Source organism: Lepus europaeus, chromosome 14 (genome assembly GCF_033115175.1).
Source record: "Lepus europaeus isolate LE1 chromosome 14, mLepTim1.pri, whole genome shotgun sequence".
Lineage (NCBI taxonomy): Eukaryota > Metazoa > Chordata > Mammalia > Lagomorpha > Leporidae > Lepus > Lepus europaeus.
This window is the reverse complement of record NC_084840.1, coordinates 64890169-64912825: the sequence shown is the minus strand read 5'-3', so window position 1 is coordinate 64912825 and position 22657 is coordinate 64890169. Positions and strand designations below refer to the sequence as shown.

Here is a 22657-nt window from a genome sequence, read left to right as displayed (position 1 = left end):
ATGGCCGCAACAGATTAGCTAGGCTAATCTGAAGCTAGGAGCCAGGAGCTTCTTCTGGGTCTCCCACATGGGTGCAGGGGCCCACGTACTTGCACCATCTTCTACTGCTTTCCCAGGCCATATCAGAGAGCTGGATCAGAAGTGAAACAACTGGGACTTGAACTGGCTCCTACATGGTACGCTTGCGCCACAGGCGACAACTTTACCACTGTGCCACAGTGCTGGCTCTCATACTTGTTTTTGAGCTCTGTGATTTGCTACCATTGCTGAATGTAGTCTTATGGGACTTTTTTTTTTTTTTAACTCAGCATTACATTTTCAGGATGCATCTGTATTATTACATGCAGTTTTCACTGCTGAATGATATTCTACTGTATACTATAGATAATACATCATCTGTTTCCTGTCTGTGGACTTTTGGGTTTATTCCTAGTTTAGTATTCATATAATTGTTTTTATTTTCTCCTATAGTATTATAACAGTGATAGGGGATATATTATCTATACCTCATAGAAGGAGGAACAAGGCAGATAGTATGTATAGTATTTACAATAGGGAGAGGAGAGGGGAACTGATATCTTATTTCTAGGTATCTGGAGCCATCACTTACGCTGTCTCATTTAATTCTTTTTTTTTTTTTTTGGACAGGCAGAATTAGACAGTGAGAGAGAGAGAGAGAGAGAGAGAGAGAGAAAGGTCTTCCTTCCGTTGGTTCACTCCCCAAATGGCCGCTCCAGCCAGAGCGCTGTGCCAATCCGAAGCCAGGAGCCAGGTGTTTCCTCCTGGTCTCCCATGTGGGTGCAGGGCCCAAGGACCTGGGCCATCCTCCACTGCCCTTCTAGGCCACAGCAGAGAGCTGGACTGGAAGAGGAGAAACCGGGACAGAATCCGGCACCCCAGCTGGGACTAGAACCTGGGGTGCTGGCGCTGCAGGGGGAGGATTAGCCTAGTGAGCCATGGAGCTGGCCTCATTTAATTCCTGTAACTGTCACGTGAGAGCTTTGATCTCCAGTTAGTAAGTTTAAGAATGGACATACAAAGAAGAAAAGTAACTTTACTGAGGTCATATTGCTAGTAAAAGGTAGAAGTAAATTTTCAACCCGAATCTTTCTTTTTAAATATTTTTATTTATTTATTTGAGAGAGCAAGCATTCCCATCCACAGGTTTACTTCTCAAATGCACACAATATCCCTGAATTGTGACTGAAGCCAGGAAGTGGGAGCCAGGAACTCAGTCCAGGTCTACCACTTGAGTAGCAGGGACCCAATTACTTGAGCTGTCACTGCTGCCTTCTAGGGTATGTGTTAACAGGAATGGAAATCATGTGCCAAAGGTGAGCATTGAACCCAGGTACTCTGATCTGTGATGCAGGTGTCTTAAATGCTAGTCCACATGCCCGCCCCAACTGTATCTTTCTGACCTGAGTCTTTTATTCTGTCAGTACATAGAACTAGCTAGAAAAATCAGGATTATATGACCAAGAGAGGAAAGAAAATATAATTAGAAAGAGTTATAGTTTGACTCTAATTCTTAAAGTAAGTGTAGTGCAGTGAAGATTTGAATTCAAGGTAGATAGATGAAGGAAATCAAACAAAGAAGACTTCAGATTAAGTCCTTGTGTATTGCTCTCCACCAAAATTAATTCTAATTCTATATCTCGTTTGAGTTGTGACTTAACCAGCTAGCTCTGTACTCTTTACTCTTAGTAGTTTCCATTCAGTCAGGGCCAGGGATGAACTGAAAAGGCCAGGTAGCATCAAGACCACCCTTAATCAGCCACAGTTAGAGTAATTTGTCTTTGATTTATCAGCAGTCTGTCATAGGAAGTTTTTTAAAAAATTTTTAAAAATTATTTTCATTTTATTTGAAAGGAAGAGAAAAAGAGAGATCTCCCATCTGCTGGTTCACTCTCCAAATGCCCACAACAGCTAGGGCTTGGCTAGGTTGAAACCAGGAGTCTGAACTTAACCCAGTCTCCCATTTGGGTGGCGGAGACCCAAGTACATGAGCCATCACCTGTAGGCTCCCGTATTGCACATTATCAGGAAGTTGAATCAAAAGTGTCTCGAAACTTAAGATTTATGCTTAAAATAAAGAAAGGGGGGATGTAAAAGATGCTGCATAAGTGTCTCTCAGATAGCAAACTGTTCTGCAATTAGAGGATGGTTGAAGTTTCTGTCTGCCCCTAAAGTAATGTGGCATTGGGAGCAGCAGGGGGCTAATGGGCATTAATTGTTACCTGGGGTGTTTTCAGGAATTTGTAAATTTTCACAAGCATCTAAATGGACCTGTCTCTGAAGATTTATTACACAGCTATGATCTCTATCTTAGGCCACCAGACTGAATTCTTTTTACCAGATCCTGAAGTTGATTTATAACCTTGCCTACATGCCTGTTGGTTTATAGAATTGTTAGTACTCTCTGAATAAAAGTGGGAGTGCAAGGCTATCCTGACTCCTCATTTAAAAAACCCCACACTTTTGGATCCACAAACACCTTCAGTATTTCTGTAAGACTACAGGCAATGTGAAAGCTCTTTCCGTCCTTGAGAAGAAAGTACATCCTTTTTTGGTGGCCGCTTCTTTCCACTGGAGTCTCACCCACAGAGTCCTTCGTGTAGAAAATTTTTTGCCATGATATCTTAGATTTCCATGCTTGAAATGCTCCACTGGACATTCCAGCCAAATTAGAATACCTTAAGGGTTGATTCTGAGGTCAGAGTGCCACTTAAGGCAATTGCCATTCTATAAATCTGCTGTATGAACTGCTTCTCATGTTGTAGCATTCACTCCTTTTTAATTCTATCTTCTTTTATTACCAAACCCTTAGTCCTATCTATATGATGACTTTAATGCTTGATTCTATCTATATGATCACTTTAACACTTACTCCTAGCCATATGATCTCTATAACACTTAGAATTCTATTTTTACCACCTAGCTTAAGGGGATTTGGGATTCCAAGGCAAGTTTTTAAACTATACATTTAGAAGTAAGTCCATAGGAATTTATGCAGAACTATACTGCTTTACAGTTATAAATGTCATACATTTCATGATTACAACTTTAGGGTCATGATGATTCTTCCCTCTGTGCCCTCCCTCCCTGCCTTCCCTACTCCTGCCCCTTCTCCTCTTCCCCCTTTTAATCTCACTCTTATTTTTAACTAAGATATATTTTCAATTAAAATTGTACACATATGGTTAACTATGTTAACTAAATAATTTAGTGATTAGTATGAAAGAAAAAAAGGGTAAGTAAAATGATAAAAAAAAGGACAAAAAAAAACTATTCCTCAATAATCAATTGTTTTATGTCATTGCTCCTCAAAGTGTCAATTTCACTTCTACAGGGTGCATTTTAGGTATTAGTCAGGGAGAACATATAGTTATTTGTTCTGTAGGGACTGGCTTATTTCACTAAGTATGATGTTTTTCAGCTTCATCCATTTTGTTGCAAATGACTGGATTTTATTTTTTTAAACTGCTATGTAGTATTCCATGGTGTACATATCCCATACTTTCTTTGTCCAGTCTTCAGTTGATAGGCATTTGAATTGATTTTATGTCTTTGCTATTGTGAATTGAGCTGCAGTAAACATGGAGATACAGATAGCTGATTTCTATATCCCTTGGGTAAATTCCCAGGTGTGGGATGGCTGGGTCATATGATAGATCTATATTCAAGTTTCTGATGTATCTCCATACTGCCTTCCGTAGTGGCTTTAGCAGCTTACATTCCCACCAACAGTGGATGAGCATACCTTTTCCCCCATATTCTCATCAGCATTTGTTGTTTGTTGATTTCTATATGAATGCCATTCTGACTGGGTGAGGTGAAACCTCACTGTAGTTTTGATTTGCATTTCTCTGACAGATAGCAATCCTGAGCATTTTTTCATGTGTCTGTTGGCCATTTGGATTTCCTCTTTTGAAAAATGTCTGCTTAAGTCTTTGGCCCATTTCTTTTTTTTTTTTTTTTCCTTATATGCTATTTATTGATTGTTTGTGGGCCTCAAAAAATTTTTTTGTTAGTTTTTTTTAAATTTATTTTTTCATTTAGTAAATATAAATTTCCTAAGTATAGTTTATGGATTACAATGTCTCCCCCGCCCACATAATTTCCCTCCCACTCACACCCCTCCCATCTCCCACTCCCTCTCCCATTCCATTCACATCAAGATTCATTTTCAATTATCTTTATATACAGAAGATCAATTTAGTACATATTAAGTAAAGATTTCATCAGTTTGCACCCACACAGAAACACAAAGTGTAAAATACTGTTTCAGTACTAGTTATAGCATTACTTCACATTGGACAACACATTAAGGACAGATCCTACATGAGACATAAGTACACAGTGACTCCTGTTGTTGACTTAACAATTTGACATTCTTGTTTATGGCGTCAGTAATCTCCCTAGGCTCTAGTCATGAGTTGCCAAGTCTATGGAAGCCTTTTGAGTTCTCCGACTTCGATCTTATTCCTACAGGGTCATAGTCAAAGTGGAAGTTCTCTCCTCCCTTCAGAGAAAGGTACCTCCTTCTTTGATGGCCCCGTTCTTTCCACTGGGATCTCACTTGCAGAGATCTTTCTAAAAAAAATTTAGGGCTTTTTTTTTTTTTTTTTTTTTTCCAGAGTGTCTTGGCATTCCATGCCTACAATACTCTCATGGGCTCTTCAGCCATATCCGAATGCCTTAAAGGCTGATTCTGAGGCCAGAGTTGCCCATTTCTTAACTCGGTTGTTTGTTTTGTCGTTGTGGAGTTTCTTGATCTCTTTTTATATTCTGGTTATTAATCCTTTATCAGTTGTATAGTTTGTAAATATTTTCTCCCATTTTGTCAGTTGCCTCCTCACTTTTCTGATTGTTTCTTTTGCAGTGAAGAAGCTTCTCAATTTGATGTAATCCCATTCTTCAATTTTAGCTTTGACTGCCTGTGCCTCTGGGGTCTTTTTTTCAAGAACTCTTTGCCTATGCCCAATGTCTTCCAGGATTTCCCCAGTGTGTTCTAATAATTTGATGGTATTTTGTCATAGATTTAAGTCTTTAGTCCATGTTGAGTGGATTTGAATGAAAGGTATAAGGTAGGGATCTTTCTTCATGCTTCTGCATATGGAGATCCAGTTTTCCCAGCACTGTTTGTTGAAGAGGTTGTCCTTGCTCCTGTAATTGATTTTAGCTCCTTTGACAAAGGTAAGTTGGTTGTAGATGCTTCGATTGATTTCTGGCGTTTCTATTCTGTTCCATTGGTCTATCCATCTGTTTTTGTACCATTACCAAGCTGTTTTGATTATAGCTGCCCTGTAGTATGTCTTGAAATCTGGTATTGTGATGCCTGCAGCTTTGTTTTTGTTGTATAATATTGCTTTAGCTATTTGGGGTCTCCTGTGTTTTCATATGAATTTCAGCATCATTTTTTCTAGATCTGAGAAGAACGTCTTTGGTATTTTGATTGGTATTGCATAGAATCTGTAAATTGCTTTAGATAGTATGGATATTTTGTTGATATTGACTTTTCCAATCCACAAAAATGGAAGATTTTTTCCATGTTTTTTTGTCTTCTTCTATTTCTTTCTTTGATGTTTTGTAATTCTCCTCATAGAGATCTTTGACATCTTTGGTTAAATTTACTGCAAAATATTTGATTTTTTTGGTAGCTATTGTGAATGCGATTGATCTTAGAAGTTCTTTCTCATTCTTAGCATTGTCTTTGTATCGAAAGCTATTGATTTTTTTGTGTAGATTTTATATCCTGTTAATTTTTCAAACTGTTCTATGAGTTCCAATAGTCTCTTAGTGGAGTCTTTTGGATCTCCTATATGTAGAAACATGTCATCTGCAACTAGGGATGATTTGTATCCCTTTGATTTCTTTTTCTTGTCTAATGGCTCTGGCTAAAACTTCCAGGATTATATTGAATAGCATTGGTGAGAGTAAGCATCCTTGTCTGGTTCTGGATCTCTGTGGGAATGCTTCCAACTTTTCTTCATTCGGTAGAATGCTGGCCATGGATTTGTCATAAATTGCCTTGATTGTGTTGAGAAATGTTCCTTCTATTCTCAATTTCCTTACAGTTTTCATCATGAAAGGGTGTTGTATTTTGTCAAATACTTTTCCTGCATCCGTTGAGATAATCATATGATTTTTGTTTTTCAGTTTGTTGATATATTGCATCACATTAGTTGATTTGGGAATATTGAATCATCCCTGCATACCTGGGATAAATCCCACTTGGTGTGGGTGAATGGTATTTCTGATGTGTTGTTGGTTTCAGTTGACTAGAATTTTATTGAGGATTTTTGCATCTATAATCATCAGGGAAATTAGTATCTTTCAGGTTTAGGAATTAAGGTGGTGCTGGCTTCATTGAAAAAATTTGGGAGGATTCCCTCCCTTTCAATTGTTTTGACTAACTTGAGAAGAACTAGAATTAGTTCTTCTTTAAATGTCTGGTAAAATTTAGTGGTGAAGCCATCTGGTCCTGGGCTTTTCTTTGTTGGGAGCCTCTTTATTACTGATTCGATATTTGTTTAGGTTATTGGTCTGTTAGATTTTTTATGTCTTCATGGCTCATTTTAGGTAGTGGATGTGTGTCCAGAAGTCTGTCCATTTCTTCTAGGTTTCCCATTTTGTTGACATACAGCTCTTTTTTTTTTTTTTTTTTCTTGACAGGCAGAGTGGACAGTGAGAGAGAGACAAAGAGAAAGGTCTTCCTTTGCCGTTGGTTCACCCTCCAATGGCCGCCGTGGCTGGCGTGATGCGGCCAGCGCACTGTGCTGATCCGAAGGCTGGAGCCAGGTGCTTATCCTGGTCTCCCATTGGATGCAGGGCCCAAGCACTTGGGCCATCCTCCACTGCACTCCCGGGCCACAGCAGAGAGCTGGACTGGAAGAGGGGCAACCGGGACAGAATCCAGCGCCCCGACCGGGACTAGAACCCGGTGTGCCGGCGCCACAAGGCGGAAGATTAGCCTGTTGAGCCACGGCGCCGGCTAGCATACAGCTCTTTGTCGTAATTTCTGATGATTTTTATTTCTGTGGGATCTGTTGTTACATTTCCTTTTTCATCTCTAATTATATTAAGTTGGGTCTTCTGTTTTTAGTTAGTTGGGCCAATGGTGTGTCAAAATTTTTTTTTTTTTAAAACCAGCTCTTTGTTTTGCTGATCTTTTGTGTTCTACTGGTTTCGATTTTGTTTATTATTTCTTCTCTAATGTTAATTATTATATTTTCTCCTATTTTTGTGTTTGGTATGCTGTTGTTTTTCTAGGTCCTCGAGATGCATTGATAGCTCTTTTATTTGGTGCCTTTCCAATTTCTTGATATGGGCTCTAATAGCTATAAACTTTCCTTTTTTTTTTTGACAGTGTTAGACAGTGAGAGAGAGAGACAGAGAGAAAGGTCTTCCTTCCATTGGTTCACCCCCCAAATGGCTGCTACGGCCGGCGCTCCTGGCCTCTCGTGCAGGTACAGGGCCCAAGCACTTGGGGCATCCTCCATTGCCTTCCCGGGCCACAGCAGAGAGCTGGACTGGAAGAGGAGCAACCGGGACAGAATCAAGCGCCCTAACCAGGACTAGAACCCGGGGTGTTGGTGCCGCAGGCGGGGGATTATCCTAGTGGGCCGCGGCGCCAGCCTAAACTTTCCTTTTAATACTGCTTTTGCTATATCCTATAAGTTTTGATATGTTGATTGTTGTTTTCATTTGTTTCCAGTAGTTTATTTCTCTTTTGTTTTCTTCTGTGACCTACTGTGTTCATTCAGGAGCATGTTGTTCAGTCTTTATGTGTTTGCATATGTTCTAGAGATTCCTGAATTGTTGAGATTAGCAACTTCATTCCATTGTGGTCAGAAAAGATGCATGTTATGATTTTGATTTTTTTTTTTAATTTGTTGAGACTTGCCCTACCCTGGAATACTGAACAGAGCACCCTGGCCATACCCAGCACATACCTCTTAGTATTCATTGAAAGTGTAGACATCCCATGAGGCCACAGAGACACAGACCAAAAACAAGAGTCACCAGAACAAATTCCATAGAATAAAGGAAAATATTCAAGAAATAAGAATAAGGAAATTGGGGCCACCGCTGTGGCACAGAAGGTTAATCCTCTGGCTGCGGCGTCAGGATCCCATATGGGCGCTGGTTCTAGTCCCGACTGCTCCTCTTCTGATGCAGCTCCTTGCTATGGCCTGGGAAAGCAGTAGAAAATGGCTCAAAACCTTGGGCTCCTACACCAGCAGAGAGGCGCTCTGTCTCCTCTTATGTGGTCACTGTTTACTCAGACTCAGCTCCTAGGCTCTCTGGGTTGTGGATTGTCAGTGGGACCACTCCACCCCGCTAGCTAGTCCTGTCTGTAAGGAAACTCAGGTGTTCCCAGAGCTGCTGTCTGTGTGTAGTCTTCCCAACCAGCTTCGGTGTCTGGGGGGGTGGAGTGGGTTTTTTCCCTCTGGTTAGATCTGTGGTCCGCAGGCACATAAACTGCCTGCCCACTGCAGCCCTTCACTTCTTAATGGTGCTGTTGTGGGTAGGAGAGTCCCACAGTTGAAGCTTCCCTTCCCTTCCTGTTGCTGTGCAACTGGCATGGAGGGGGAAGGAATTCTTCTGAATTGTTGTGTCCCTCGTTGATTATTGGGTAGGGTGTGACCTGTGGTATTTATTGTTGGACATGTGCATGGGAGGTGGAGTGGCAGCTACCTGCCTGTGTCCAAAAACTAAAAATAATAATAAAAAAAAGACGTGAGCCCCTGAGCCCTTCCCCTGCTGGTTGCAGAGGGTGGGGGAGGGAGAGGGATGCACAGTCTCTCTCTTTTTTTTTTTTTCCTTCTCCTTTTTTTCTTTCTTCCGCCTCTTCTCTTCTAGGGATTTACATGGAACTTTAAAAGCAGTTCACCAAGCTCTCCCTCCAGCTGTTTCAGCAGTGCTGTGGGCCTGTGAATTTCTCTCTCACTTTGTCAGGTCAGGCGTCTTCCTCCTGGGATCCAAGCTTCTGTTGTTTTCTGTTGTTTATTTGCTCCTTCTGTGCAGGTCTGGAGTATTTCTGTTGCTTGCACTGGGTCTCCTGCTGAGGTTCCTTCAGAGCTCTATCCTATGGATGTATGTTCTTCCCCTTTTAAACATTAATTTTGCACTGTGTAAGCTGAATCATACTGTCGCTATTCTGCCATCTTAGAACCCTCAATTTCTTTTTTTTTTTTTAAGATTTGATTTATTTATTTGAGAGTCAAATTTAAAGAGAGAGAGAGAGAGAGAGAATCTCCCATTGGCCGATTCAGTCTCCAAATGGCTGCAACGGATGGAGCTGAACTGATTCGCATCCAGGAGCCAGGAGCTTCTTCTGGTCACCCTCCTGGGTACAGGGGCCCAAGGATTTGGGCCATCATCCACTGCTTTCCCAGGCCATTAGCAGAGAGCTGGATTGGAAGTGGAGCAACTGAGACAGGAACCATTGACCATATGGGATGCTGGTGCCACAGGTGGAGGCTTAACCTACTATTCCACAGTGCCAGCCCCAGAATCATTAATATCTATGCTTTAATTTTATGTTTGTTCACACAGTAATTTTTAAAAATTTAACATTTAAGAGAAATTACTTTTTTTGAGAGGCAGAGAGAGACAGGTGGGGAGAGAGAAAGATGGAGAGAGTTCTCATCCATGAATTCAATTCCCATATGCCTGCTGTGACCACAATTCAGGGCTCTCTTCTTGGTGACAGGAACTCAGTCACTTGAGCCATCACTGCTGTCTCCCAGGGTACACATTATTAGGAAGCTGGAGTCAATAGAGAAATTGAATATTGAACCCAAGCTCTGATATGAGCCATGGGAGTCTTAACTGATAGGTCCAACACCTACACAAATAATTTTAAAGTTCAAGTTACTACATTTATGGACATTGACTGTTTTATGTGTAGCCTTGTTGATAGAGTTTATAGGATGACATGTTGCTATAAATCCATAAATGATATGGATTACCTTAAAAGCTGATAGTGTATAAGGTGTGTGACTGTTTTATCTTTAGAAAAATCTATGATTGTCTCAAGATTACTTCTTTATAACATGACTGGGTTCTAGGCAATTAGTCATGTGTTATTTACTAATAGTAGAAAGAGGGCCCAGGTATGAGATTAATTTTGATTACATTCGTATTACAAAACTGTATTCATCCTGGTTGCTATTTCTTGACTCTGAGTGGTTTCACCAGCTTTTCCCCCCTAAATTGTGCATATTATAGTCTCAGATTTTTCTTTTCCATTCTTCTCCCACTTTTTTTTTTTTGACAGGCAGAGTGGACAGTAGAGAGAGAGACAGAGAGAAAGGTTTTCCTTTTGCCGTTGGTTCACCCTCCAATGGCCGTCGCGGTAGGCACGCTGCGGCCGGCGCACCGCGCTGTTCCGATGGCAGGAGCCAGGTGCTTCTCCTGGTCTCCCATGGGGTGCAGGGCCCAAGGACTTGGGCCATCCTCCACTGCACTCCCTGGCCACAGCAGAGAGCTGGCCTGGAAGAGGGGCAACCGGGACAGGATCGGTGCCCCGACCGGGACTAGAACCCAGTGTGCCGGTGCTGCAAGGCGGAGGATTAGCCTATTGAGCCGTGGCGCCTGCTCTTCTCCCACTTTTGACCTCTGCCTTTGTAATTAATCTCAGCCTGTAGCATCTTCTTCCTTCATGCTGTGATGCAGTCATTCTGGACTTCTTACAGTTCCTTGAATATACTGTGCATCTTTCCGCATATTTTTCCTTCTGCCTGAGATAGCCTTCCTTTGCCTTGTGAGCCTGGTAGATAACTGTTATTTACCTTTAAGGATCAACCCTTGTAAAGCTTTTCTTCAGTAGAGTTTATCATCACTGCATCTTGTATGTATCTCTCTTAAAACTTTTGGCATATCTTATTGTATTTTTTTTTCCTCCTAGACCAGTTGTAGGAAACGTGGCCCATGGGCCATATAAGGACCTCAAAATCGTTTGGTCTGGCCCTGCCAAGGCAACTACAATTGAGGCTTGAAATTAAATAAATCTATAGCAGGTTAATTTTTAAGTTGATAATTTTGTGTGGCCTACAGATGATGTTAGAAATATCCAAATGGCCTTAGGCAAAAGAAAAGTTCCCCACCCCTGTACTAGACCTTAGGCTTTTTGCGGCCTGGTAATCAAAAAGCATTTATAGTTTCTGATGATGAATAAATGATGATGAAGGCTTGAAGATTTGTGTTAGAATTACTCCTATATTCGTTTCACAGTACAAAAGGTACCATCTTAAGTAGTTAAGACATATAACTGAAGGAAAAGAAAAACGAAACATTTCCCATAGAACTTCATGAGTGATGTTGGCACTGAGGTTGCTACTCAGGTGACTTTGAAATTTCACAATGATGGAACAAAATGTAATACAGTTTTCTGTGCTTGGAACTTGACTAGATGCATGGGTCTGTGTATTAATATGTCTGGAGCTGCTTTCTCTCAAGCAGTTATGTTTTAAGACCCATGCTATTCGGTTCTGAATTGGTTGTTTGGGAATAGTGGTAGAAGTGCAGTCTTCTGTTTTGAAATGGAGGAAGTTGGAATCCCTTTCCTCTTATTAAGACTGATTGTGGCCGGTGCTGTGGATCAATAGGCTAATCCTCTGCCTGCGGCGCCAGCACACCGGGTTCTAGTTCTGGTCGGGGCGCCGGATTCTGTCCCGGTTGCCCCTCTTCCAGGCCAGCTCTCTGCTGTGGCCCGGGAGTGCAGTGGAGGATGGCCCAAGTTCTTGGGCCCTGCACCTGCATGGGAGACCAGGAGAAGCACCTGGTTCCTGCAGTGTGCTGGCCACGGTGGCCATTAGAGGGTGAACCAACAGCAACAGAAGACCTTTCTCTCTCTCTCTCTCACTGTCCACTCTGCCTGTCCAAAAAAAAAAAAAAAAAAAAAAAAAAGACTGATTGTTCCAGGTGGTTCCACCCAAGAAGTGATGAAATTGCCTCTCTTCTGTAATAAAGCATAGCTGAATTGTGAGTTAATTGTTGCTGTGTTTATTTTTCAGTCTCTTTACAGCAGTAGGACTCAGGCTTGGGAACTTTGTTATTAATTCCTTATTTTGGAATATTCTGATCTCTATGAAGATACTTCAAGAATTTAATGGAAAACAGTATAATGAAAAAAAAAAACTTATGCATGAATAGTGAAGGTTTTTGTACCAAAATAAACTTGTCACTTGACTAACATGTGATACTTGTACATTTTTATGGGATGCAGTACAATATCTCAACACATATATATGGTGTAAACCAATCAACCTAGGCAGTTTCCTTGCCTTTTCTTTGTGTTTGGAGCCTAGCAGCTTCCCTCTTCCAGTTCTTTATACAGTATAAAATATATTATTGTGAACTGTAGTCATTGCACTGTGCTAATTGAACACCAGAACGCACTAATTTGTATCAGAGTGTGTTTTGGTATCTGTTATCCAACTTCCCCCATCTTTCTTCCCTTCTCCCATCCCAACCCCTAGTAATCACTACTTTAAGTTCAGATCAACTGTGTTTTTTCAACTTCCACATGTGATAGAGGACATAGAGTATTTATCTTTCTGTGTCTGGCTTATTTCCCTTCATATTATGATTTCCAATTCCATTTGTTTTGCTGCAGATGTCAAGAATATTCTTTTATATCACTGAATTTTTTTTTCTTCAAAATTAACTTTAGTGTAGACATATTTTTACAACAGCCTTCAAAGAGAAGACAAGAAATTTCTGAAGTCCATCTTTGGGTTCTCTTGGGATTCACTCTTGCTGAGCAACATCTTCAGTTGAGAGAAGTATTTTTTTGTTCTGCTCACATTCTTTGGGGAGCAAATAGGTGTTGACTGTCCAGATGTGGGTGTTCTGAAAGTCAGTGCCGGGCTCTTGCCTCTGGACGCAGACAGAGTAAGGTTTACTGCATTTGGAGTCCTTCTCTCTGTTATCTCCTGGCTGAGCTTACTCAGTGGAGTGCTGGGGCTGCTCTTCAGTGCTGGCAGGAAGCTTCTACTTTTACCGGGGTGCTGAACTGCTCTGTTGCATGTTTCACAAGTAACCAACAATACACTCTTGGAGTCTCTGTATTTTTTCAAAATTTTTGCTTCTTTAAAACTGAGTGTAAAATTTCTTGCTTCTCGATTAAGAAGTTTCTGTATTTTAGGTGTCAATTTGGCCTTGGGTTTGAGGTGCACTCGAGAATTATCCAGAACCAACAGCTGGAAACAGTATGGACATGTTTCTTCAAAATTGCTCTTATCGTGGGACGAACCATAGGCCCAGAGCAGATAGCGAGCCTGGCCTGGGCAGGAATAGTGCAGCTTCCGCGCCACGGCCTCCAGGTAGTGCTTCTGCCTCATCGCCGCCGCAGCAGCAGGCCGGTGGGGAAAGGAGACCTATCACTGAATATTATTCCATTGTATGTTTGTACTATATTTTTTTTCTGAATTTATTTGAGAAGGGGAGAGAGAGAGAGAGAGAGAGAGAGAGAGAGTGAGCAAGAGAGAGCTCTCCTATCCATTGGTTTACTCTCCAGATACCTGTGGTGGCTGGGACTGGGCCAAGGCTGAAACCAGGAACTGGAAGCTCAATCCAGGTCTCTCATATGGGTGGCGGTGACCCAATTACTTGAATAATTATGCTGCCTCCTAGAATTTATATTAACAGGAAGTTGGAATCAGGAACCAAGGTGCTATCAAATCCAGGTACTCCAGTATGGAATATGGATATGTCAACAAGAGTTTTAAGTACCAAACACCTTCCTCCCACCCTATCCCATACACCCCACCACTGCCACCACCCACACACTATTTCTTTTTCTGTTTATCCATTGATGGACACCAAGGTTGGTTCCATGTCTTGGCTATTGTTCATAGTACTGCAACTAACATAGAAGTGCAGGTATTTCTTTTATATGCTCATTTCATTTCTTTTGGGTATATATACTGTGAAGTGCCATAGCTGGGTCATATGGTAGAGCTGTCCTTAATTTTTTTTTTTTTTTACATTTTTTACTTTGAGGGAGGAGGGTGAGACAGAGAAAGGGGAGAGAGAGAGAGAGAAAGAGAGAGAGAGAGAGAAAGAGGGAGAGAGAGAGAGAGACAGAGAGAGAGAGAGAGAGGTCTAACGACTCACTTCCCAAATGCTTGCAGTGGCTGTGGCTGGATTGGGGCTTGTCCAGAGCCGGGAGCCTGGAACACAGTCCATGTTTCCCAAAGAGATGTCAGGGTTCTCAATTACTTGAATCTTCACTGCTTCCTCCTAAGGTCTGTATTGGCAGGAAGCTGGAGTCAGGAGTTTGAGCTGGGAATTGGATGCGGTTATTCCTGTGTACGACCTAAGCATCTTAACCACTGGACTAAAAGCTTGCTTCCATATGGAACATATTTTAAAGGCATTTTTGATTCTTACTTGTTACCCTCATTTCAAAATTGCCCCATTGTGTAAAAAATATGACATTAAGAGGCAATTTAGGGCCGGCGCCACGGCTCACTTGGCTAATCCTCCTCCTGCGGCGCTGACACTCTAGGTTCTAGTCCTGGTCAGGGCGCTGGTTCTGTCCCGGTTGCCCCTCTTCCAGGCCAGCTCTCTGCTGTGGCCCGGGAGTGCAGTGGAGGATGGCCCAAGTGCTTGGGTTCTGCACCCACATGGGAGACCAGGAGGAAGCACCTGGCTCCTCGCTTTGGATCGGCGCAGCTCCAGCCGTAGTGGCCATTTGGGGAGTGAACCAACGGAAGGAAGACCTTTCTCTCTGTCTCTCTGTCTCTCTCACTGTCTAACTCTGCCTGTCCAAAAAAAAAAGGCAATTTAAAAATTTTAGGAATATCAAGTTATTAAGAAAATAATAAACATGTGGTATTCTGTCTATAATCCTGGGAAGTACTGTAGCATTACATTAATAACTTCATACTCACTTAAGCTTTTATTCCTGCTTGCTTTTCCCTTGATCATTCTTGCTTATATACCTTGGAATCTTTTTATCTTTCTTCTTACAATCTAGATTTTAAAAATATTTATTTGAGAGGCAGAGAGAGACAGAACATTCATCTGCTAGTTCCCTCCCCAGATGCCTACAATGTCTGGGACTGGGCTGGGGGCAGAAGCTGGGTGCCGGGAACACAATCCAGATCTCTAATGTGGTTTTTAGGAGCCCAGTCACTTGAGTTATCACATTTACCTTCCAGGGTCTACATCAGTAGGAAACTGCAGTCAGGAGCAGAGCTGGTCATTGAACACAGATAATTTGATATGTGACATGCATCTCAACCAGCATCCCAACCAGATATTTTCAATGCCTACTAATCCTGGGCCAGAAAGTAGTCTTCCCTTGTAATGTGATTCACTTACCCTTGGTCAACCGTAGTGAATAAATATTAAATGGAGAAATATAATAAGCAGTAGGTTTTAAATTACACATCTTTCTGAGGAGTGTGATGAAATCCTTGCTGTCCAGTCTGGGATGTGAATCATTTCTTTGTCCAAGTATCTGAGCTGTATTATGCTACCTAGATACCTGCTGGTCACTTAGGAGTTATCTTGGTTATCAGATCAACTGTTGTGGTATCACAGTGATTGTGTCCAAGTAACTGTGACCCCACAGCAAAAGAGTAGTGATGCTGGCAAATCAGATGTGCTAAAGAGACTCCTTAACATGCTTCAAGTGTCATCTCATATCACCACAGGAAGAAAAGTTAGTAGAGTACACATACACTCACATGCACATTCATGCAACGTTTATAATATTTTATTTTGTGATTATTCTCTCTCTCTCTCTCTCTTTTTTTTTGACAGGCAGAGTGGACAGTGAGAGAGAAAGGTCTTCCTTTGCCGTTGGTTTACCTTCCAATGGCCGCTGTGGCCGGCGTGCTGCGGTCAACGCACTGCGCTGATCTGAAGGCTGGAGCCAGGTGCTTATCCTGGTTTCCCATGGGGTGCAGGGCCCAAGTACTTGGGCCATCCTCCACTGCACTTCCGGGCCACAGCAGAGAGCTAGCCTGGAAGAGGGGCAACCGGGACAGAATCTGGCGCCCCGACCAGAACTAGAACCCGGTGTGCCAGCGCCTCAAGTGGAGAATTAGCCTATTGAGCCACGGCGCCAGCCATGATTATTCTCTTTTATGAGTAGTTATTATTAGTCTCCTACTGTGCCTAATTTACAAACTAGGTTTTATCATTGATGTATATATTTAGGGGAATACACAGTATATGAGTACATAGAGTTTTTGGTATTGTCTGCAATTTCAGGCATCCACTGGGGTCTTGGAATATTTGCCTCACAAATTATGGGGGACTACTGTACCCTTTGCCAATGCATGCTTTACTAAGACTTGGATATTTTGAATATGGAGATTCTTGGTGATGAAATAAATTAGGGCTTCCTTTGTCAATTTTAAATAAGCAACTTTATATAAAATGTTAACTGCGAATTTTTAGTTTTCAATTTATTAAGTAACTAGAATGACTTGAATGCTATACTTCTCTTGGTTGGTTTCTTTGTTACTCCATTTGATGTAACATGACACTGCGTGTGTGTGTGTGTTTGTGTGTGTAAAGGCATTCTGACTAACTTTTACAGAGCAGGGCCATTTTGACCATCTTCCTAAAAGCAGCATCATGACAGCTTTTGTTTCATGCAGTATCTTTAAATTTTGCTTCCTGCAGTTTCAAGGATATTAGTATTCTTTAATTCTTTTTTAAAACATATATTTAATTCTCTGAAATTCAGAGTTAGAGAGAGAGGAAGAGATATATATATAGAGAGAGATATCTCCCATCTGCTGGTTCGCTGTCCAAATGGCTACAAAGGCTGGGAGTGGGCCAGGCTGAAGCCAGGAGCTTCACCTGGGTCTCCCATGTGGTTAGTAGGGGTCCAGGTACTTGATTCATTTTCTGCTGCTTTTCCCAGGCCATCAGCAGGGAGCTGGATCATAAATAGAATATCTGGCCGGCGCCACAGCTTACTAGGCTAATCCTCCACCTGTGGCACCAGCACACCAGGTTCTAGTCCCGGTAGGGGCGCCGGTTCTGTCCTGGTTGCCCCTCTTCCAGTCCAGCTCTCTGCTGTGGCCCGGGAGTGCAGTGGAGGATGGCCCAAGTGCTTGGGCCCTGCACCCGCATGGGAGACCAGGAGGAAGCACCTGGCTCCTGGCTTCGGATCGGCGCAGCTCCGGCTGTAGCGGCCATTTAGGGGTGAACCAATGGAAGGAAGACCTTTCACTCTGTCTCTCTCACTGTCTAACTCTGCCTGTTAAAAAAAAAATAAGTAGAATATCTGGAACATGAACCAGTGCCATATGGGATGGCAGTGTTACAGGTGGTGGTTTTACCTGCTGTGCCACAACACCTGCCCTAAGGATATTATGTTTTTAAACCAAAGGGGATTCATATCAAAATAATTGTCTCTAAGTGCGTTTCACATGTAAGTATTTATCGATCATTGTGAGTTCACTGGTCTTCCTTTGTGGTATGAGGACATCTTCAAATGCTTTTTTTTTTTGCTAATCCTCCGCAGTTGGAGGATTAGCCTAGTGAGCCGTGGTGCCAGCCAAATACTTTGTTTTGACTTCATGTATGATAATTTACACGAAAGCACTGATAATGTTTGCATCTCTTTCCCATTCTTTGTCATCAGGTAGTGTATTTAATCATTTCATTGCCATTCTATGGTTATTTGATAATGATAATTCTATATTTGTTGAAGTACTTAATATCTCCTCTTTGGGGACTGGTGATATGGTTCAGCAAGTTAAGCCACTCGTTAGGATGCCGCATCCCATTAGCGTAGTGCTGGTTCAAGTTCTAGCACCTCTGCTTCCAGTCCAGCTTCCTGCTAATGTGCCTGGAAGATAGCACATGATGGTTCAAGTGCTTGGGCCCCTGCCACTCACATGGGAGAAAAAGATGAAGTTACTGGTTCTTGGCCTCAGCCTGTCCCAGACCCGGGTGTTTCAGGCACATGGGGAGTGAACCAGTGAATAGTAGATCTCTCTCTAGATGAAAATAAATAAATAAATGTTAAAAAATGTTTAAAACTGCTCTTTTGTTTATAAGCATATATCCTAGGTTTACTGATTCTTCTAAATGTCTTCATCCTTAATACAAGAGTAAGAGATCTTACTCAGATTGCCTTTAAACCTTTATTTGCAGAACCTTTCCCAGAAATTGCTGGGAGTTTCCCAACCATTCTTTATTCCTCATGGATAAATCTTGCTCACTTCTGTAGTTGATATGAAGGTAGAAGGTAGGAGAATGTTTCAGAGATTGTGAAGGGTGGGGGGGCAAGCTGAAGAGGAGGCAGGGGGAGGTTAGAATCTGTCCATGTGGGATTTAGCCATTGTGTACAAGTTCTCTTACTTTTCCTTTCAAAAGACAGGGCTGTGTTCACCTTAGAAGGAAAAGATGCCCCCCCCCCCATGCTTTTTCTGAGACATTAGAATAAACTATTCAACTCTCAGAAGACTATACCTAATTAGGTCATCTCTTGGTTGTCATTTTTGTGTAATGACTTCATTGAGATAGAATTCACATGTCATATAATTTAAAGTGTATGAATCTGTGGTTTTTCATATGTTTATAGTTTTGAAATCATCATAATTTTTCTTTAATTTTTGATCTTAAAGAGTTTATTCATTTGAAAGGAGGAGAGAGAGAGAAGAAAGAAGGTGGAAAAGGAGGAGGAGGAGAGGAGAGGGGAGGGTAAGGAGGGGAGAGGAAAGAAGACAGAGGCTTGTCTGCTGGTTCAATCTCTGAAAGACCTGAATGACCAGTTTGGGGGCTAAGCTGAAGCTATAAGCCAGAAACTCATTCCAGGTCTCCCATGTTGGTAGCAGGGACTAAACTACCTGAAGCATCACCAGCTGCCTCCCAGGGGAATCATTATCAGGAGGCTGGAGTGAAGAGTGGAGCCAGGACTCAAACCTAGGCACTCCTGGATGTGGAGTGTGGGTGCCCAAGTGGCTTATTAACCACATGCCAAACACCTGCCTTCACAATTGATTTTAAAACATTTTTACGTGGAGCTGGTGCTGTCACATATGGATAAAAGCACCGGCTGCAGTGTTGGCATCCCATATGGGCGCTGGTTCAAGTCCCAGCTGCTCCACTTCCAGCTCTTTGCTATGGCTGGGGAAACAGTAGAAGATGGCTCAAGTGCTTGGGTCCCTGTACCCTCATGGGAGACCCAGAGGCAGCTCCTGGCTCCTGGCTTTGGATCAGTGCAGCTCCAGCTGTTGCAGCCATTTGGGGAGTGAACCTGCAGATGGAGGATCTCTCTCTCTCTCTCTCTCTCTCTGCCTCTCCTTTCTCTGTATAACTCTATCTTTTAAATAAATAAATAAATAAATAAATCTTTAAAAAATATTTTTACCACCTCCAAAATAAATTATGAACCTATATAAAGACATTTCCCTCTTTTTTGAAACCTGTTTCTCCTCATCTCTGGGCAACCATTAATCTACTTTCTCTATAGATTTGTCTTATTCTGGGAATTTCAATATCAGTGGACTCACATGATATGTGATTTTTTGTGACTGTCTTCTTTCACTTAGCATGATATTTTTAATGTTCATGTTTGTAGTAGCAAATATCAATATTTTATTCCTTTCATGACTAAATAATAGTCCACTGTATGGATCTACTGTAGTTTTTCCTTCATGTATCAATTGGTGAACATTTAGTGATTTTTTCTTTTGGTTAGTGTGAATAATGCTGCTGTGTTATGTACAAGTTTTTAAAGAAAAATGATAAATGAAAACTTGGGAGTATAATTGATGGACAGTATAATAACTTTGTTTTTGAGGAATGGCCATATTATTTTCCAAAATGATTCTTCATTCTTTATTAGAGCAATTTTCCTACATGTTTCTTCACTTGTCCTACCTTGATTCAGGCCTTGACTGACTGAAGAGGCCTATAATGAGGCAGTGGCACAAGAGTTAAGAGTAGCTCTAGAATCAGATGAAGTCAGTGTAGCATGTGATTCCAGAAAGCTGTGATTTCTGTATATCCCAATTCCTCACATGTAAATGAGCATTTCCTCTCCAGTCAGGCAACATCCAAAAGCATCTATCATTACCAGACTCAGCCTCAGATAGCTCTGTGTCTCCACTAATCTGACTCAGTTTCTCGCTTTCTCCATCTCATCTGCCCCCATGCCTTGTCCTTTCTTCCTTTATCCTCTGGGGCATAGCCTATCATCAGGAAAGCCTCAGCATCCTCAGGGTCTTCTGTGAAGGTTCTGTTCATATTCTTGTATTATCTGAACTCTGGTGACTCTTCATTACAAAGTAAAGTTACTTATTTGACAGGTATAAACAGAGAGAGAGAGAGAGGAGAGAGGAGAGAGGAGAGAAGAGAGAGGAGAAAGGAGAGAGAAGAGAGGAGAGAGAGGAGAGAGAGAGAGTAAACGAGAGAGGAGAGAGAGAGTAAACAAGAGTGAATTAGAGGCTGGTGCGGCGGCTCAATAGGCTAATCCTCCGCCTGCAGTGCTGGCACACCGGGTTCTAGTTCTGGTCGGGGCGCCAGATTCTGTCCCGGTTGCTCCTCTTCCAGTCCAGCTCTCTACTGGGGCCCGGGAAGGCAGTGGAGGATGGCCCAAGTGCTTGGGCTCTGCACCTGCATGGGAGACCAGGAGAAGCACCTGGCTCCTGGCTTTGGATCAGTGTGGTGCGCCAGCCACAGCGTGCCGGCCGCAGTGTGCCGGCTGCAGCAGCAATTGGGGGGTGAGCCAGTGGTAAAGGAAGACCTTTCTTTCTGTCTCTCTCTCTCACTGTCCACTCTGCCTGTCAAAAAAAAAAAAAAAATTGAATTAGAGAGTAATCCCATCTGCTGATTCATTCCTCAGATTTCCATGATGGCCTTGGCTGGCCCAGGCTAAAGCCTGGAGCAGAGAATTCAATCCAAGTCTCCCATTTAGGTGGTTGGGATTCAGTTGAGCCATTACTATTGTCTCCCAGGATGTTCATCAGCAGTTAACTGGAATTGGGATCTTGAACACAGGCACATGATATGGGATGTGGACATCCCTACTGCCATAACTGCTATGCCAGATGCTTCCCCCTCTGGCTCACCCTAAAGGAGACTGCTTCCTACACTTCCAAGGAATGCTTGTTTCTTCTCTTATCCTAAGTTGCCTAGGATCTTGAGAATCAGAGCGTATCTATCTTGTTCCTCTTGCTGCTTTTTATTTCATTTATCTTTTACCTCAAAACTGCCCACTTCTTTGAAGTATTTGCCAGTACATTCTCCATTGCTTTACCTTCCAGCTATTCATTAACATCCATAGCTCACTTTTTCTTTCTTCATCATTATTCTGGTATCATTCTCAGTGAATTGAAGATCCACTTCTAATTATCTTTGCCTTTACCTTGTATTTGCTACCTTATCCCATGGCTACATCCTCGAGCTTGTGATGACTGAGAACTATTACTCTAGCACAAATATCTATACCATATAATAGGTGCTTGTCAGCCTTGGTTGCTGTTACTGCTATCCTGCTTCTGTTATAGTGTTTACACCTCTTGAGAGTAAGAACTATGTTTCATTGATCCCTGTATCTCTAGAACCACCCACAGTCTCTGGTACAGAAAGGTCATTAGTGATATATACGGGCCCAGTAAAAGAGAGAGGCATAATAGTGGGAAGAATGTGAATTCAAGAAGAGATCTTCAAATGATAATTAAAATTTGCCGGTTAAAATTAATCAATAAATTTTAAAAAGTATTTAAGCAGTGATATTTCAAAAATTGTTTTCTTAATAATTTTCCCTGAAAGAAAATAGATGTTTTAATTTATGCTGTTTTGATTCTTTTAGTTTAGTCAAGGTTGATCAGTTACCAAGTTACCAATTTCTGTCTTTTGAGGACTATTATAAATGAACCATACATAGGGAGATTGCTTTTTAGTTAAATGGGTTACCTTAGATGAGAAGAGTTATCTTTTCTTTTTCTGTAGCAGTCTGATGGGCAGGGACAAGATGAAGTTGATGCATTAAGATTTTCTTGACAGTCCCTGTCATCAAGGTTGAAAAATAAAAATGAAAGGTTGGGTATTTTGGTGCAGCAGGTTAAACCACTGCTTGCGATGCCTATGTCCTGTATTGGTGTACCATTTTTTGTCCTGACTCCTCTGCTTCTGATTCATCTTTCAGCAATGTGTCTGAGAGGCAGCAGATGATGCTCCAAATACTTGGGTTCCTGCTATCCATTTAGGAGACCTAGATGAAGTTTCTGATTCCTGCCTTCAGCCTGGCTCATCCCTGGCTTTTGTGGGCATTTGGAGAGGAACCAGTGGATGGAAGTTCTCTTTCTCTCTTACTCTGTCTCTGCCACTCTGCTTTCAAATAAATAAATGGATAAATAAATATTTAAAAATATGTAATGCTACTGTGTTATCACTGATTTTTCTTAAGAAAAAATATAAAAAGGTTTTCTGTCTATATAGTTGGGGACATTGATTTTTCTAGAATTTTTTTTAATACATTTAAATAGCTGTATTTATTTATTTATTTGAAAGTCAGAGTTACACAGAGAGAGAAGGAGAGACAGAGAGCTCTTCCATCTGCTGGTTCACTCCCCAGTTGGCCACAATGGCTGCAGCTGCATTGATTTAAAGCCAGGAACTAGAAGCCTCTTCCAGGTCTCCCACACAGGTGCAGGGGCCTAAG

At 41.8% G+C, this 22657-nt stretch overlaps 2 protein-coding genes across 2 annotated transcripts in view; one reads left to right on the top strand and one right to left on the bottom strand.

Annotated features, from left to right (window-relative positions):
* Positions 1-22657, top strand: part of SMYD3 (SET and MYND domain containing 3) — an 805331-nt gene that overhangs the window by 143241 nt on the left and 639433 nt on the right. The gene's annotated exons all lie outside the window — the stretch shown is intronic.
* Positions 12686-13370, bottom strand: LOC133773809 (UPF0711 protein C18orf21 homolog). Its single transcript, XM_062211393.1, has one exon. The coding sequence runs from the start codon at positions 13353-13355 to the stop codon at positions 12711-12713; it is 645 nt and encodes a 214-aa protein (XP_062067377.1). The 5' UTR covers positions 13356-13370; the 3' UTR covers positions 12686-12710.

Excerpts from the sequence above, each read along its gene's own strand:
- LOC133773809 (XM_062211393.1), bottom strand. The coding sequence starts at position 13,355 with ATGAGGCAGAAGCACTACCTGGAGGCCGTGGCGCGGAAGCTGCACTAT.